Source organism: Seriola lalandi, unplaced genomic scaffold (genome assembly GCF_002814215.2).
Source record: "Seriola lalandi dorsalis isolate HSWRI2012SDOR001 ecotype SW California unplaced genomic scaffold, Sedor1 jcf7180002054973, whole genome shotgun sequence".
Lineage (NCBI taxonomy): Eukaryota > Metazoa > Chordata > Actinopteri > Carangiformes > Carangidae > Seriola > Seriola lalandi.
In genome coordinates, this window is record NW_019525523.1 from 531,517 (window position 1) to 549,187 (window position 17,671).

At 39.9% G+C, this 17,671-nt stretch overlaps 1 protein-coding gene across 3 annotated transcripts; it reads right to left on the bottom strand.

Moving 5' to 3' along the window:
* Positions 1 to 1,522: 1,522 nt before the first annotated feature.
* etf1a (eukaryotic translation termination factor 1a) lies at positions 1,523 to 10,258 on the bottom strand. Of its 3 annotated transcripts, none has more exons than XM_023396185.2 (11): positions 10,104 to 10,258; positions 9,596 to 9,706; positions 8,066 to 8,241; positions 7,090 to 7,229; positions 6,812 to 6,950; positions 6,452 to 6,642; positions 4,208 to 4,337; positions 3,918 to 4,091; positions 3,754 to 3,818; positions 3,513 to 3,660; positions 1,523 to 2,252 (listed from the first exon to the last, which is right to left on the bottom strand). In XM_023396185.2, the coding sequence occupies exons 2-11, from the start codon at positions 9,679 to 9,681 to the stop codon at positions 2,170 to 2,172; spliced, it is 1,332 nt and encodes a 443-aa protein (XP_023251953.1). In that variant the 5' UTR covers positions 9,682 to 9,706; positions 10,104 to 10,258; the 3' UTR covers positions 1,523 to 2,169. The 3 variants fall into 3 exon arrangements, with proteins under 3 accessions (XP_023251953.1, XP_087027167.1, XP_023251954.1); XM_087171041.1 differs by having other exon boundaries at positions 10,108 to 10,232; XM_023396186.2 differs by lacking the exon at positions 10,104 to 10,258 and adding an exon at positions 9,831 to 9,965.
* Positions 10,259 to 17,671: the final 7,413 nt, after the last annotated feature.

Consider the following 17,671-nt stretch of genomic DNA (forward strand, 5'->3'; position numbering starts at 1 on the left):
GGTGGGTGGGGGATGGGAACGCCCATGCTATGAAAAAGACACGCTAATTGGACGGATTTTGTCAAAAGGGGGGGTGGTTTCATTGCTTTGCTTTTTATTGATTGGCTTACCGTGCTACCAAGGCTTCCCCGGTGACTCCCCCAAACAATAGGGCAAATGGATGAAGATGCTGTTGCTATCCTGAAGAGGAATACACTAAGGCAAAATCAATCATCCGCATAGCTTTGCTATGAGATGCTGCAGGATGTTGGCTCTTTTAATGTCATGTGTGATCAAAGGAAATGGTTATTTAAATTCAGCTCCATAAAACAGTAGCATAAGTTGTGAGGCAAGGATTCAAGGTTCAATATTTCTATAGATTTGAGATATGTTAAAATACAATTTTTTAGAACAGGTTTAGGTGTCAGTACATTTCCATCCAGCTGCATATTTTAGTAAAGCCATACAGGATCATGCATGGTTAAAATTAATGCAATGAATAAGAAGAGGGATAATCAAAGGTGACAGTTGTTAAACCAAGGGCCTCTTGCAAAAGTTAGAGTCACAGAAGTAACTACTACAAAGTAAAACCTGGAACTGCCTGAGCATGGACTGATGACAGACGACCTGTTCCAGACTTTACTAGGCAAAGTTATCCAGACAAGAATGTTACTGTCATCATTTACCTTAGTTAACCTTTGTTGATGGCTTTTAAAGGAATCCCACATGCATGAAAGAAATATGGTTTCCAGTTAATTGACCATGTTTGAATTACTCACATCCCAAAGTTGCAGAATTGTAATGTAAAATGGAAATGTTTTAATGCTTTAATGTGCATGTTTTGTTTCACTACACCCAGTAATGAAAGATTTCAAAGTCAAACTCCTAATTGCAGTTTTACTTCCTTAGCTTTTCCTGTGAATCAATTATTTGGAAAAAAAAAAGGGTATAACGTGCATGTAACAGCTCCTTGGCTAGTCCTGTCTTCACAAATCTTTATGAATGATAATTTGCCCTTATCTTATTTCAGTGACAGAGGCAAACAAATGGCAAATGCCAAAATCTCATTTTCTAGAAGACCAAGGTATTACATTTAAAACTATATCCACAGGAATGCATTAACAAATTTAGATTATAAAATTGATTTCTGATTACATGAAGCCATCACAGATTAATTTACAAATGCACTGAAATGTCATAGGTGGAATCTGGTAATTGGGATTCAAATACTTCAATGGTGAGAGAATTCAATTTCATCTAAACACATTATCTCATATCAAGGGGGACATTAATGAATACATTTATCCAAGAGCTATATTATTGCTGTCTTCAATTTAAAATTATTTCACTTTCAACATGAGGTGGTGATCTTCATCCAAATAGACAAGTGAATCTCCTAAATGCAGTCACACATACCCATCACTCACACAAGACTATCACAACATATTCTTTTGATGTCAGGAAAGCAGAGAAAAGGTCCAGCTTTCCAGGAAAAGACAGACACAGCACAGGATTGAGACCACAGCAGATGAGGAGGTAGCAATGGTTTTCAGCAGTTCAAATTTAATACTTTGTCCCCCTTTCTCTACAGAAACCCAGGTAAAAAAAATCCCCCACTCTCATAAAATACAACAGCAGCAGTTACCAGTAAAAAAATGAAATGCAAAAAAAAAATAAGAGAGAGAAAGCATAGAGGGGCGAAGAGAGAGAGGGTAGGGACATGATGAGGCAAGAAAGGAAAATATATTTTCTATATGTGAGGAGTGAGTCCAAAGTTCATCTTCAGACCGGGTTAGGGGCAGCGAGGAATCTGGGAACTTGCTGTTGTGTTCATTCAAAATGGAGGGGAGGAGGAAAAAAAAAGAACAAAATGAGTCGAGTCCAATCCAACTAGGGGAAGGAACCAGCACTCTAAGGCAGGGATTTATTCAGGAAGGGCTTTCTCCCTCTCTGGATGAAAGAAAATCTCACTCCTCTTCAGCCTGTGTGATGTATTATGTCGTGTGTACAGATGAAATGTATGTGCAAGTTTGTGTATGCAACAGGTAAATTGGAAGGTGTGTCTGTCATATATATGGTCAACACGATTGCACCTCTCACTTGCTGCAAGAGAGGTGGCATTTTTCTTTCCTTATTTCTTCATTCATTCCTTTGCTTTTCTTTTTTATCCCAATATCAGTCCCCGACTACCTAGTAGTCATCCAAATCAAAGAACTCATCGTCCTCTCCTTGGTACTCCATGCCCTGGAAATCCACCCTGTACCGAAGGATACCTGAGGAACACATAGATGATAGATTAACAAGGGTAATATGATGGCTAGCCAGCTTATATCATGTTAGGTTAGGTCATGGAAGCATTAAAGAAAGAATTTGTATTAGGATAGGCTAATCCACATTAGCTATGGGGGTGGGCGTATTAGTATCTAAAAAGCATGAATTCCTGAAATCCTCTTTTTTAAGTGCTACTTAGTGAATTATGAAACCAAGAATATTGTATTTGCCTTTACAAAAAGAAAGAAATGTAATAACTGTTTGAATGTCTTTCCTTCTTTTCTTTAGTATTTGTTTCTCTCTTTAAAAAATACCGCAATTGAACTCATTTGATTTGTCATCATCAGCTCAACATTTTAGACGCTCATTTGTCCTGCTATTAGTTGTGTATCATAACTGCAAGAATACAAAGGACTCCATAATACTAATGTCTGTCACAACAACACATCAGTATCAAAAAGGCCTTTCCTGTAGCAGGAAACCATGTTAAATATATTTTGAATATTGTGACTTATTATGGAACTGATGTTCACAGTTATGACCGAATGGTTGGCATGATGAGTAACACTCTTATGGATATGCAAATTATGCTTGGAAGCACATTCAATCACTTGGTAAAGAAGTGCTAATGTGAAACTTATTACTTACTTATTGATCACAGGGAATTACTTGTGCTTGTAATTTGCCTCCACTATGCCTATTTCTGTAACCCCCCCCCCAACCAAACTGAAGAAGCAACCTCTATGTATAGGTTACGGTGCAGTTCAGTTCACAGGCTTAAGCCAATGATTATTACTAGCATGTGACATTCATGCAATCATATAGCCATGGCTATCAATATCTTAATTATTGCTGATGTCCATAAAATTAGTTTGGGTAGATCAGATTGACTGTTATTTCTAGCTAATTTTTCTTGTAACAAAGCTTATGTGGCTAATAATTGTGATGCTTATTTTGTTTCCTAAACTATTCAAGTTTAAAAAAAAAAAAAGAGGTGGTGAAAGAAAACCAAAAGCATTTCAAAAAGGTTCCCATCATATTTTGCACATACCTACTTCAGCACAGAAAATACATCAGGAGACAGGGAGGCTTGAACCTGACCTCTCCAGTTGGAAAGCAGTACAACTAACTAAGCCACAGAACAAACTAACTGAATGAAATAACCACTGAGCTAAAGATATCCTCCCTTCTTCCTAACTTGATGTTGTACAAATGTGCAATCCCAGGGTCATAAACTCTATCATAAACAACTGTGTGCTCACCCCCGATGCCTCCAAAGCCCTTGACGAACTGGGACCCTTCCTGGCTCTTGTCTGTGACTATCTCCAGCGTGGCTCCAAATTTCTTGTAGTTGTTAGCAAACCACTCCAGCAGCGGCATGCTCTCGATCAGCTCATGTTCCTGCCCCGTCTAGAGAAATAAACAGAGTCAGAAACACTTGGCATGATGAGTAATTGGTCTAACCTAAATCACATGGATCAGTCCTTTCCTTGCAGGGCTTACCTCCTTGTCTGTGAAGTGAGACTTGTCTTTCTCTTGCTCTGGCGTTAAGTACAAAGTCTTCTCATCTGAAAATCAAAGCAGGAACATGAAGATTATAGCATCGCCAAAATATTTATTACCAAGTTTCTCAGCAATAGTAGGTGTTGCATATGTGGTTTGTGTACCGTTCTCTGCTCCGTTGCTCTCTGCCCCATGCACACGTAGAATATAACGCATAGTGTCTAAGTTCTCGTAGACTATGAGGATCTCCACCGCTCCCATCTCCAGGGCTTTGAGTGTGTCCTCCACACCAAAACAGTACTTCCCCGTGTCCTGACTGATCTCATCAAAGTACCGCCCTGCAGAGAGAGACAGCCATTAGGAAAATCTCAAGCACAACAAAAACTCTTCTTCTTTAGCTCAAACTGGTGGCACCTGTAAACTGTTGTTCCAGTGCTTCAGCAGGATGACTTACCTATGAGCTTCTTCTCCTGGATGAACTTGACATTAGAGAGAACCTCTGCTGAGAGCTCAATAGCCTGGTTGAAGCCGTTCTCTCCTCCATAGGAGATGTCCACTAGCTTCAGAACCTTGGCCTGTAACCTCTGTAGAAAACAAACGCACGCAAGTTATACACTATAACTATTACACAGAGATATCCACAGATAAGCACAAATCATTATAATCAGAGGCATCCTTAATATAAATAATAGTAATTTAACTTTAGCCCTTTTATTAAGCAGCTTGAGATTCTAAATCATTGCTCAGGTGTTAGTGCACCCCAAGAACTGCTGACCTAAGCCCCAAATGAAGTCTGAGATATGCAGATCATTTTCAAACATGTTTTTTGTTGCTCATGTTGTTCTGTCCTTTAACCAATATACTATATACTTCACATTAAGTGTATTGCTTAATAATGAATGTGCTTTACACTTCAATTACTAATGTTTGAGATGGTTGAGGTGGGTATTCTCCATTATGGAATGGCTGTACACAGCATAAATAATTGGTTTTGAATTTAAAAGGCCTATTAGCACCTGGAATTATTTGCCTCAGTTGTGAGAAACGCCCAGTTAACCCCACTATACAGTGTCAAGAAAAAGTAAGTGAACCCACAAATCGTTGTATTTTTCTATTGAACACATCCTTCAAAAATTCATAGTGTAGGCTGGGGAAAGTATATGAACCTCTTGGCTAGTGATATCAACAAAAGCTAATTGGAATCAGGAGTGATCAAATCTGGAGTCCAATCAATGAAACAAGATTGAGGTCTGTGTGTTAGAGCTACTTTGAATTTTGATTTTGCTATTCAAGAAATATCTGTTGATGTGAACCACGCCATGCAAAAAAGAGATCTCAGGATATTTATGATCAAGAATGGTTGATGAGCACAAAGCTGAAAGGGTTACAAACTCATCTCAGAGTTTAGATATTCATCTGTATACAGTTAGACAAACTGTCTATAGAGTTAGCTCTATGACTACTCTCCCTAGCATTGGGCGTCCAGCTGAATGCAGGACGATCAGTGAGGTAAAAATGAAGCACATAGTAACAGCCAAAGGCTTAAAATAATCATTGGAGCTGGTTAACATCTCTGTTCACAAGTCTACCATGCAAATCATGGTGCATGTTTAAAAAAAAAAAAAAAAAAAAAAAAATCATAGCTGAGCCCCTGAATTTTGCCATAGAGCAGCTTGACACTCCACAACACTAATGGGGAAAGTTTTTATGGAATGATGAAACCAAGACTTAATTGTTAAGGTTAAGAACATGCAGCACTATGTGTGGTGTAAAAAGTGCACTGCATTCCAACATGAAAACATCATCCTAATGGTGATGTACAGTGGAGGGAGCATCATGATTTAGGGATGATTTACTGCCTCTGAGCCTGGACAGCTCGACATCATCGGGGGAAAATGAATTCCCAAGTTTATCAAAGTATCTTGGAGGATAATATCAGGGTGGCTGTCCACCTGTTGAAGCTCAGCAGAAGTTGGGTGATGCAGCAGGACAAAGGCCGTGAACATCAAAGTAAAACTACAGAATGACTTCAAACAAAGAAAATCCACCTGTTGGATTCAGAGCGCAGACCTTAATCCAGTAGAGATACTGTGGAATGACCTGTGGAGGGCCGCTCGCGCCAGACATCCAAAGAAAAAAACTGGTGCCAAAGGATGTTTGACCAGTTATTAAAGGGTTCACTTACCCTTTCCACCAGCACTGTGAATGCTTAATGGCTGTGTTCAATAAAAGCACAAAAGATTATAATTGTTTGTGTGACGTCTGCTTAGGAATACTGTGTTTGTCTACATTTGTGACTTAGACAAAGATCAGATCACATCTTATGACCAGTACATGATATTTTTATAAATGCCTTTATGTTTTTATTATTACTGTACAACAGAGATATTTGTTTTTCTAAATCACAATATTAAGGATATAAAGACAATTGAGTTGTCTTGACTACACATGTTGATTTAATTTTGCATTTATCTTGTCTGTTTGTATATGTTGTGCATTTGTTGCTTTCCAAAGATGGAAGAAGTCAGTCATTTTCTGAATTATTCGTGTATAAAACTAATCTGAGATTCTAATTTTCTAAGTAGTTTCTAAATCGTTTGGAAAGCCAATCATTCACGTTTATTATTTGTTGATATATTGCATAATAAATACTTTTGATGCTGCTTTTTAAATCAGAAATACACAGACACAGACTTACTGGGTCGAACATGTCAGACTGGCTGAGCTCGGTCTTGAAGTCGGCAGAACCAGCCAAGACCATTCCTGCCACATTGACTTTGTCGTTGGACACAAAGAGCTGGACAGCCGTCTCAGCCACTTTTCTCACATAGTTGTGCCTCTTCTCCATTCTCAGACGAGCAAAACGCAGAGCAGACTGCCCTCCTCTGCCTGGAGGAAAGATAGAGATAAGACACAGTGTCTTTAGAATGCTTCTTTAAGGACAAAACTAAAAGCCACAGACAAATACTGAGTAGTATATATAAATTCTCTAATAATCCCTGATGTGTAGCTGAAAATATTAAAATTTCAGAGTCGTGTGAGTATTGTGGGTCAGTACCGTGCTTCTTGGGTAGGTCCACAGTGAACTTGTGCAGCACCTCTCTGGTGTTGCCCTGCAGTGTGCCAAACAGTGCCCCACTACCGTCAATCACAATAAAGCCAAACTTACTGTCGTCAGAAAGCAGGGCTGTCAATGCCTGTGTGTTAGGAGAGTGAGGGAAAAATGGATGATGAAAACGTGACAGAAAGCATGCAAGACACCAAAAGAGATGTTTACATCCCAAGAATCTTCTCTACAAGAAAAATAACCAACAGAAAGCATGAAAAGGCTCTCACCTCGGTGTGGAACTTATTGTCGCAGAGGTACAGGGAAGTGTTGATTGGCTTAAAAGGCTCAAAGTCGATATTGACTTTTTTCTCCTTGCCTTCCTCTGTCACAATGGTGCCACAGTACACGACCAAACCATTTGGTGGCACTGGTAAGAGAGAAAAGTCAGAGGCTAGATTAGACAAATACTAAGTTTTTGTACAAAGAGACAAAATGTACAGTTTCCGAGGGAGAAGCCAGGGGTGCCACACAGTGCAATGGAGTTGTAGAGAGACACCGCACAGCATCATCAAGCTTTCTGAGGATGAAGTATGCTATTGTGTATGTTGGCTCTGAAAGGCCACAGTAATCTGTGACAAAATACCCAACGTTTCCCCTGTTGTGTTTTTCTATTACGATGTATGCACCGACACTGTACCAATGGGTAATACACACCCTTCCTTCAAACGTTACAGCCACCTACTTTGTAATTCAGTGCTATAACTACCACATCAGGTGCCAGTTTAATCTCCTTTACTAGCTGGTTCGAAGCATGTTTGATATGGAGGAAGAGCACTGTCATGAATGGTTATGTCCAGTCTATTAATACCCTTACCATGGGCTAATATTAAGATGTAAAAATGTGCATGCTGAGAGAGATGCTGGACAATTATATTTACATGATTTCTAGATCAATTTAGACCTAATGTATATGAAAACCTGTTCATGTTTAGAAATCTGGACTTAAGTGTACACAAGCACAACAATCAGATGACAATGTCTATTACGGATGATTATTTGACAGCTTTTGCCTCAGTCACTGAAATTATGTTTTTATATTTGATTATATGTCAATTAACCACTAGATCTGACTTTCAATCTGGCCATCACTGGAAACATGAGGATAATCTTTATGTAAAGACACCATGATCAATCAATCAATCAATTCTGTCCACCTATCCCTGAAAACCAAGGTTTTATTTATGTTTTCATTGTAACACATACCCTTGTTGTAGAGTTTTAGTCTTTGCTGTACAGAGGTGATGGCCCCGAGTACAGAGAGCCTGTTGACTCGGCTCTTGATGTTGGAAGCAGTGCCAAACTCATCAGCCAACATTTTGGCCACTCTGGATATCTGGTCCTTGGGAGGGATGATCAGTGAGATCATACTGGTGCCATTACTATAGGAGAGAGAGAGAGATGATTTAATTTATGTTTACACTATGGAGTATCTACCAATACACTATAAACATTGCTACTTTACCACAACACAATAACATAATTAAACTCAATGTCAAAATGATACTGGCCTGACAGGCGTTATCCACTCTAACTATAATTAACTTCTATTAATTTTAACTGCAACTTTGACCTGTTTATTTTATCAATTTCAAAATAACCATCTCTTACTCTGTCATTTTGTAAACACACAACTTTCCCTTGCAAGATATCACCTTGACAAGGTCTGAAAGGTTGAGGGACAAACAGGGTGAGCTTTCAGTTACACAGTATACAATCTCTGCCCTTGAAGCCAAGGACCGAGTTTCAGTGCCACTGCTCTACACTGTTGTCCTCCATTCACTACCTGTCAAAAGACAAAGCATACCAGTGCAGACTGACACTGCACGCACACACATACAGGCGCAGGTAACAGCAGCTGGATGAATATAGGGCAAATGGTCAACTGTGTGTGACATGGCAGGCGGTGGAGCACAGGACAGCAAATTCTGCGCAACACTAGACGACAAGCTGTCGCAGAGCAAGCTTCAAGCCAGTGTAGCAACACCCACATTATATTTCACATGCCGTATTTGATAATTCAACAAGGCCACAATGAACCTACCGGCAAACAACTGATCTGGATTTCTTTTCACCTGACCATTATGTAGCCGGCAAAGCTTTAATGTATCACTGAGTAGCTCGGCTGCCATGAGGTAGCTAACTTAGTGGACTCTTGAGGGAATTAAGGAGCTCTTTCTAATGATCTGCGTGTAAAAAGGCCTGGCAAACGCCGTTGGAGGTTTGTGAAATGCTTCTATCGGAGCATGTGGAAGTGCAAGTGTAAGCTAGCCGGCCTTCCTTTCTCATCAACGTGCTTTCTTGTTAAAGATAACCATGGCGGCCTCTCTCCAGAGATGACGTCTATTAGCGAGTGTCGTTAGCAACACAGCTAACACTACAGTTACGAGCTTTATACCCTTTATTGGAACTTGAGGCAACACACCCCACAATGTCACCTATAACACATAACCGTAGACAAACCAAAACACATATTCCTCCAAATTAACACAATGTTTCCGACCTCCAGATAAGCTAAATGCGACAGCAGTTAGTGCTTAGCAATTAGCAAGCTAGCAGCAAAAGCTACTGTAAGCTAAGTTATCTATGCTAAGCTAACCACTCCCAAATTCGGCCGCACTTATCCGATCTCCAGCTGTTGCAGCGGTCCACATTCACACCATCAACCGAAGCCATAAAGCCTAGCAGAGTCTGCCGAGCTACAACACCGATACACAGCTCAAACTGATCCCTTACCCACGGGCAGCTTCCAAACTTTTGATCAGCTTCTTGATTTTCCATATCTCCACGTTCCTGTCCGCCGCGCTGGGGTCGTCCGCCATCTTTCTGCTGTAATCGCTTCAGCACCTGAAAAGACGTGAAAAAAGAAGAAAAAAACATATGCGGTAAACCGGTCAGGAACCAGATTGACCGATATTCACAATCTTGTTAGGCAGACAGAATATTCGTCCTAACTAGCTGGACTAGGTACCTCTCCAAACTAGTGGCACGGTGTCCGTTAAGGCACCTGACCAGCTCTGGCAGCTGTACTGACCGTGAGAGAAAGATCCTTCCCGGGCTGTCTCTGTCAGTACAGTGCGCGGAGAATAACAGGCCTACAGTCTGCCAGGCCCTAGCGTCCACCCTGTTCTTATCTAATACGACCTACTTTCCACCCGTTCCCGTGGAAACCAATTGGAAAACCAACCGTCAGCTTTTCAAACATTGAGTATATATATCTGAGTAAATGGGACCGTTACGGTACCTGCCTCGGACAACGCCGCTCCACTCCAGTCTCGGTCTGCTGCGCTACGTCGGGTCGGTGGTCCGAGGAATGACGTTGCCTTCCCGACCGGTTTCTCTGCTCCACACGCTGCGCGTGGTGCTATCGACGGGGCTCACATGTGGGAGGTGGTTAGAACTGTGGCGTTCACTTCCTGGAAACCACATAGAAACCAATGAAATCATTTGGTTGCTGTGTCAATCATGGCAATCTAAACAAAGATCGGAAAGAAACTAAACGCATCATCGAAGCTGGGCGGGCGTCCTTAACTGTGGATCGTGGGATTTGTAGTTGGTCAAATTTAACTGAAACACTTCAGTTGAATTAGTAGGTTGCGCAAAACTGAGACAGTCATATTTGTTGTTAATCCTGTGGCCATTTGCACTTTAAGTTAAAAAATGTAAAACTTAATTATCATGTCCTCTTAGTGTAGTTCTAAACAAATTACATCGTCATTACTTATTTTATGACAGTGTGTGAAGAGTGACATCTGCTGGCCACTTTGAAAACATGCTTGTCAGATAAATTATTCTTTCCAACCGGAACTACGCAGATTAGCTGCTGTCAGCCTTTTTTTTTGTTCACACGTTTCCTCGAACACATTCAATTTCTAGTTCTGAATGTGATTTTGAGGCCAATTACACACAAGAACATTATGGCTATAATGGCTATTGATTTACCTTTCAAAAAATTACAGAACCACACATAATATAGCCTAATTTACCACTCTCTCTTGTTGATAGGTTCACTGTTCTTCAATCTACTCCATATTCAAACGTTTTGCTTCTTTTTGCACAATCTGTCTGATGACTTTACCTTTGAGAAACAAAAGACTCCAACTCTCACTGGGTTTAGACTCTGTCCAACAGGAGAAACATTCCACCTTCAAAGACCAGAAGTGGGTAAACTGAGGGTAGGTGGATAAACTGTAGTGACTGCTTTTTTGAAATATTAGAAAACAAAATTTCTACACGGGAATTCAAGTCTAACTCCGAAAATTTGTGATGCAACAGGTGTCTTGAAGATTACACACATGAGAGCTTTCCTTTGTACCGTATGTCCGAGTCAGCAGAGTTCAGCCATCTTTTTTAGCCTATATATGTGTTTCGACCATGTGGCTTCCAAACTGCTGAGTGGGCTACTGTATTTCAAACCAGGGATAGGTCAGCCATCCAATTAATGTGACTGGTGGTGTAGAAGAAAAATAAAATCTTGCAGCATGTTTTCAGCCTAAGCCAGGCAGCTCAGTAATCCAGTAACCTTCTGGTGCTGAGGCTGATGATACAGATTCAAATTATTGGGTGAGACATTGGGTGAGCTGTGTGTGAGCCTAAAATTGTAGCGTGAGTGCGGTGTAAGAACAGTGTTGCTCTGAAAGGTTTTAGGTCATTGCAATACAACAATTAGCTGCTGAGCCTTCTGTAGATGAGGCCAGTCATATTCTGTGAAATATCTGATGAGAAACATTATGAGTACACTTACTACATATTAAAGATATTTGCAACTAAAAGCTACTGTTCACTGTGAATGATACATTTATTTTAATATGATGGAAATATATGCTATATCCTTTGTATCGTAGTTGTAGTCCTGTCTTTAGACCCTCTATTATTAGAAAAATTTACAAAGCAAATATGGATAACAGTTGCATGTGTTTTGAGTACACTAGCAGGAAAGACAAATTGTGCAAGCCATCTAAACATTAAATGCATATATGAATCATTGCATTTCTACCTGGAAACCTGTTTAAAATGTGCTTTAAAGATCTCCAACATACAATTTTTACTTTTAATGAACACATTGGGCTCCAGGTCTGATGTGTCACTTTCCCTGAAATGCTTCAGTTTCATATATTAAAGGTTTATTTACAGAGTATATTCACCAGAAGAATATTGCAGTAAGGGCCTAAGTCAGAACCAAAATGGTAAATATATATGTACAAAATATGTGGACACTAAGTCTGACATATTTCCTACACAGAAGCAGCATAGATTTTTCTTTTACACAGAGAAGTGAAAGAATACTAAGACCTTTACAGATTTGGACCACTAGATGACAGCATTGGTTAGTCAAAAAATGAATGATTTCTACAGTATCTCACTTATTGATATTAGCTGATGAAGGAGCATCAGATCCCCGGTGCTTCTGTTTTGTGTATTGCTTGATGGGACACTCAGAAGTCAGGTCTTGTTGTGTATTTGTCACACTAATTGTTAGACTTTATTAGGATGCCATATGCTGGATATTAGTCACTGTCTTTAGTGAATTGTGATTGTTTCTGTCAGAACAAACATCTGCTTGTGCATGAAACAGCAAGTCCAAGGATTATCCCTGTGGTATTACCCATCTCTGGTGAACTAGGGGAGTGGGAGGAGGTGGGTGTTGTTTTTGTCAGTATTTGGCACTGTCAGGATGGCTACATCACAGAGAAAAAGTGATATAGCAGTTTCTGCAACTGACTGCCTCCAAAATCGTCCAGCACCAGTATCAGTGCCAATTCATCACCATCTGTCGACCATCAGAGCTGTAATGATCTGTCGCTTGGAAATGGATGGTGCTTGCTGCGCCGTGGATGGGAGGTGTCCTGGCCAGTACTTCATTTCACTTGGCTGTCACACACAAGCATTCAGAAGAGCAGAGATGGTGGACAGGTTATAACATACCCGGGACTTTAGCTAAATCAGACAAAAGAGAGGAAGTCATTTGTGAGAAAGTGGTTTTTGGACACTCAGATGTTTAAGGTTTATGTTTCTTTTGTGTTTTGTCTGATATTTTGTCCTGTTTCATACCTTGGTCCTGAATAAACAACATTTGATTTGAAATGTATTTTTGTATAGTTGCAAAGTCCTTTAATATTAACTATAACTTGAACTTCTTAACAGTAATAACACACTCGAAAATATAACCTCTAAATTAGATAGTAAATGAAAACTACGGCTTACTGTGTAAATCTATATGGTATAGCCCAATGTCTTCAATCTCACTTATACTTATAGTGCATCACTTTTAAGACCAAAATTAGATCTCTGTATGGCTCTTCAAAGCAACTAAAGGCCTATAAAGAATGATGCGTTCTCTTCAAAGTATTACAGTGTCCGAGATGCACTCTACTTGGCTTTAATAATGTGAATTGATTTGATCATTTTTGCAACAGGTATAACTTTACAGCGCAGTTCTATGACGTGTGATGGGTGAGGTATTGGACTTGGATACTCAATCAATTATAATTCACTTGTATGTAACTGTTATGTCATGATTGCTGCCTTTTCCTGAATGTCACATTGTGCTCTGTAATGTATCAACAGCGACCTTCAATTTCCTGGTAATGATGTCATAATAGGAGTGACGAAGAGTACGTGCCATATATAGTGACCAGGCCATGAGTAAGGCAGAAATATTGTGTGGGTGGTGTACATAGGGATGCGTGCGGGACAGTTATGGAGAGCGTGACCTAAAACAGATGCCAGCAGGTTCAGGGGTTCCATTTTCCCATCTGTGGCCATCTGCTTAAGAGTTGCGGAGAGAGAGGGGTGAGTGAAGGTGGAAGGAGGGACTCTCGGCGGTATTCAAGGACACAGTCTTATTTGTCATCAATGTGAGTGACAGAGAGAGTGAGGAGACACTTGTACAAAGAGGCAGGCAGTTGCATAATCAGAGATAAATGAGCACATTGACATGGAGGTCTCAAAATGTCTTGGCTGCATATCAGAGACAACTAACATCCCTGACCTGTAAAAGTTAGTCAGACACAAATGATTAAAAATGCTTAAACATAAAACAAATCAAAGCTCTGTGACATCTGTTTCCGTGACTCTTGTAACCTTCCTGTCACTGACGTGCTCAAGCTTTGATGCTTCTCCTCCCATGAAAACTTCATTTGCTCCTTGGTGTGTGCAGCGCAGCTCTCAACACAGATGAGAAAACCTTTGAACTCCTCAGAAGGAATTAAGCAGCAGTTATTCTCTGCTGACCAGCTAATCTGTGACTCAGTATGTGTCTGTCTCTCAGGCTCTCTTTCCCTGTCCTCCCCAGTGAAAGAGAGGATCATAATTGTCAGCACTTCAATAGCTTGCTTATGACTTAAACCAATCTTCTTAGGATGTGCTGTATGAGTATGAGAATGTGCCACTGCTGGTGTCTGGCAGCCATCTCCTGCACCACTGTGAGATTTTGGTTCTGGGACAAGTGTTAAGATTTGGGAATGCAGTAGCAGGGGTGTTTGAGTGTGAGTATGTTTCTTTGCAAATCTCAGAGTTGACATTCCTGTCACATCCCTGGCTCTCTTACTGCTCTCCACAGAGGCAGAGGGAGATTTACGGATCTCTGTCCTAATATTAAGTGGATTAATCAGGAATGGAGAGTCAAGGTTGTCATAAATATAAATTAGGTCTTTTGAGGCATAGGGCAAGATATGCTTCATGTCCACAAAGTGTAGGCTATTAGGAGTTTATCAATGCAGTGGATTAAGACCAATAACCTCAATTTAGAGGCCAGGACACACAGTCAGTCTTAATGATGCATTGGAAAGGGGTTAAACCCAAAGGTAATATGGACCAGCTGGCCTGCCTACACCACTCACTGACCCAGGGCATAATCCAATTGTCTTTCACACCTCAGGGAGTGAGGAGTTCAATGTATTTTGCAGTTTAACTTAGACTTTAAAAGCCTTTTTTGCCTTATTTTCTGTTTCTGTAATATATGTTGAAAAGACAAGCAGCATTGCTTGAGCAAGCAATGTGGTAGCTGTCACTGTTAGCCTGGAGGATAGTGCTGTGTTCCAGTTGACACATCCAGCTGATAAAGCCTGGATTCCACCCATCACTCCCCCAGGAGAGATTACCAGATGCTCCTATCAATCTCACAGCTTTCCCAGGGCCTGATGGTATATACCTTTTTGCCAGCAATCTACAACGGAAACAGAATACATGTAAACATTTGTACATGCAGAGAAACATATATTTATTTATGCAAAAATGTACCAAATTCAGCTGTTCTGGAACATCTGTTCCATCAACCCCTGCCACCTGCATAAACACTGCAGTTCTTTATCCGATGGCTGCACTCCTTTAGCTCTTAGCACAATTAATGAAAGGTAGAAAATGGATGGAATTGGTTTGAGATGAATATACACTAGACGGAGTGCCCATTTGTTTGCTGGTGTGGTATCTCTGGGCACCAGATGAGAGGTCTTGGTTGTCACTCCCCAGGAAAATCAAGTTTTCATACCAGTGAGCTCAGTACATGCACTAATCCATGCCATCACTCATGCAGCGCAGCTTTAAACCAGTCTGAAATCATTACATCGGAGCCACTGCCATGACAACCTCACAGATAGACTGATAGGGAAAGGAAGATGGGAAGAGGGGATGAAACAGGGTAGAAAGATGGTGGAAAATTGATTTTCCTTGAGCAGCATTAATCAAATTGACTGCAGAAAGGGCATTATCAGTTCAATGGATTTAATACCGCGTATTAAATGAGGACAAAGGCGTGACTGGCGAAGCGAGCTTACTTTGAAAGATGATGACGGGAATGATCAAAAGTCAATGCCATTTAGATGACATGCAAACGTCTCAGAGTTAAATTATTTGTACAAAACTCTCTTAAATGCATTACTCACATTCACTCTAGTATAAATGAATAATTATGTGGATTACATTCTTAAAATGCTTTTAAAAATGCATAAGTTTTTCTGCAGTGCTCAAGTGCTCAAGTCATTGAATAGGTCTACAACCTGTCTATGCCTGCGAATTAGCTCTGGTGTGTCTGCAGCTGGCACGTGCAGACATGCTGTTGCTGAAATGAGGACACTGAAGAGACAGAATGGGACAAGGAAACTTAAATTTATTCAGACAAACATTGTGGAACTGTAACAGTAAAACCAAACACTTCTCCATTTCATTAGAATTTCAAAATGATGAAAAACAAGACTGAAAAATGTGTTCACCATGTTCGCAGTTTGGACAGTGAACTTCAAACATCTCAGTTTATTTAAATGCAATTTCACAATGTCACATTGCAAATCAGTGTCACATGGCCTGGACTTGAGATTTTAGTCTTACAAAGTAAAAATCTTATAGTCAAAGAAGCAAGAAAACGATTAGCAAATATGGTGATTTGGTTTGTATTTCTAAAGTGCTGTAAAATGTTTGTGTATCAGTTGAAAAGTGCATGTGTTTGTGTTTGTCTATAGCCCCACTCAGGACCATTCACAGCCAAAGAGTGAGACTGCAGTCAGCAGAACATGGTATTTCACCAACGACATCTTGAGAGGATAACGGGGGAACGACCAAAACGAACCTCAGCAGAGCAGAAATTAGCTTATTTGCCTCTTAAATGAGAGAATCAATATCTTACATTCAAACATACAAAAGAGAAATTGATGGAATTGAGCCAGTGAAAGAGGAGTGTAATAGATGGCAGAGGTACCGGGTTGGAGATGGAGACTGAGTGAAGAGGAGAGAGGAAGATCAACAGGAAGGATACAAAAGCCTGAGATAGATGGGAAAAGGAAGAGTGTCAAATGTAGTGTCTCGATCTTTTTTAAACAAGCTTCAGGGATAATTAAAATTTTGCAGGAGGACTTTAAATCTGTTTGATTGACAGGAGCAATAGCAACGCTGACTGAGTGACTGACAGGAAGATTTATTTATAGCTAACTACTATTCTATTATTCAAATGCTGCTAACATTGTGCCCATTAATCAATTTGTTTGTGTGGCAGATACAACATGATTTATATACCATTTTTTGTAGTAGGCTACTCTTCTGATTTTAAAAGACAAGCAGTATTTTCTTGCTTGAGTATCATTTCAGAGAAATGAACATTCTATATGGTGAAGGGACAACATTTCTATAGCACTTAACAGCTTACCTCTCACTCATCCAATTCTGACTAATTCTACTCAGTAAATTATTTCATTGCTTTCTCAGATAGAGTTAATAAATATAAGAGACTGATGCAAATGTATTTTCTATCAGTAGACACATCACTTCATACTGAAATAAACATGAACAAAAGATGGTGCTTGAGATTCTTTGATGAAAAGATGAACTGTGACCTGTAAGATAACAGTTTGTTTATCACAGAGGAGATTAAACACTAGTGTTTGTATTGCATTACATGTTCCAAGTTTAATATAATGATCCTTACGACAGGGACTTCTAAAAGAAAACAGGTTCATTATATGTTAGTTAGCTTAATAGAATCCAGAGACAAATTTTGCTAATCTGAGTGATTATTTTAGCACATCAGGAGACTCCAGAGGGAGAGACTTGAACTTGCTTTAGACAGGCATCAGACTTCGATAGATCAATCATCATTACTTTCTCAGATTTTTCTCAGACACTTTGGTGCTGCAGCGTTTATGTCTCTATTTTCAAAGCTGACTGCTAAACTTTTATTTCCCTGTAGGTCTGTGTGAAAATGGAGGTGTTTCCAAGGTTTTTAAGGAGATAAAAATTCAAGGCAGACGGCCCTGTTTATATAAAGAACATAATTGGGCGAAAAAAAGCTAGAAAAATCAGGTCATTTTGACTAATGAATATTTT

What these genes read in the sequence shown, in the direction of transcription:
- etf1a (XM_023396185.2), bottom strand. Translation starts at nt 9,681, where the DNA reads ATGGCGGACGACCCCAGCGCGGCGGACAGGAACGTGGAGATATGGAAA. An exon ending in GGACCTACCCAAGAAGCACG is followed by an intron (nt 6,643 to 6,811) that starts GTACTGACCCAC and finishes TCTTTCCTCCAG; the next exon opens with GCAGAGGAGGGCAGTCTGCT. An exon ending in GGGCTTTGGAGGCATCGGGG is followed by an intron (nt 2,253 to 3,512) that starts GTGAGCACACAG and finishes TGTGTTCCTCAG; the next exon opens with GTATCCTTCGGTACAGGGTG.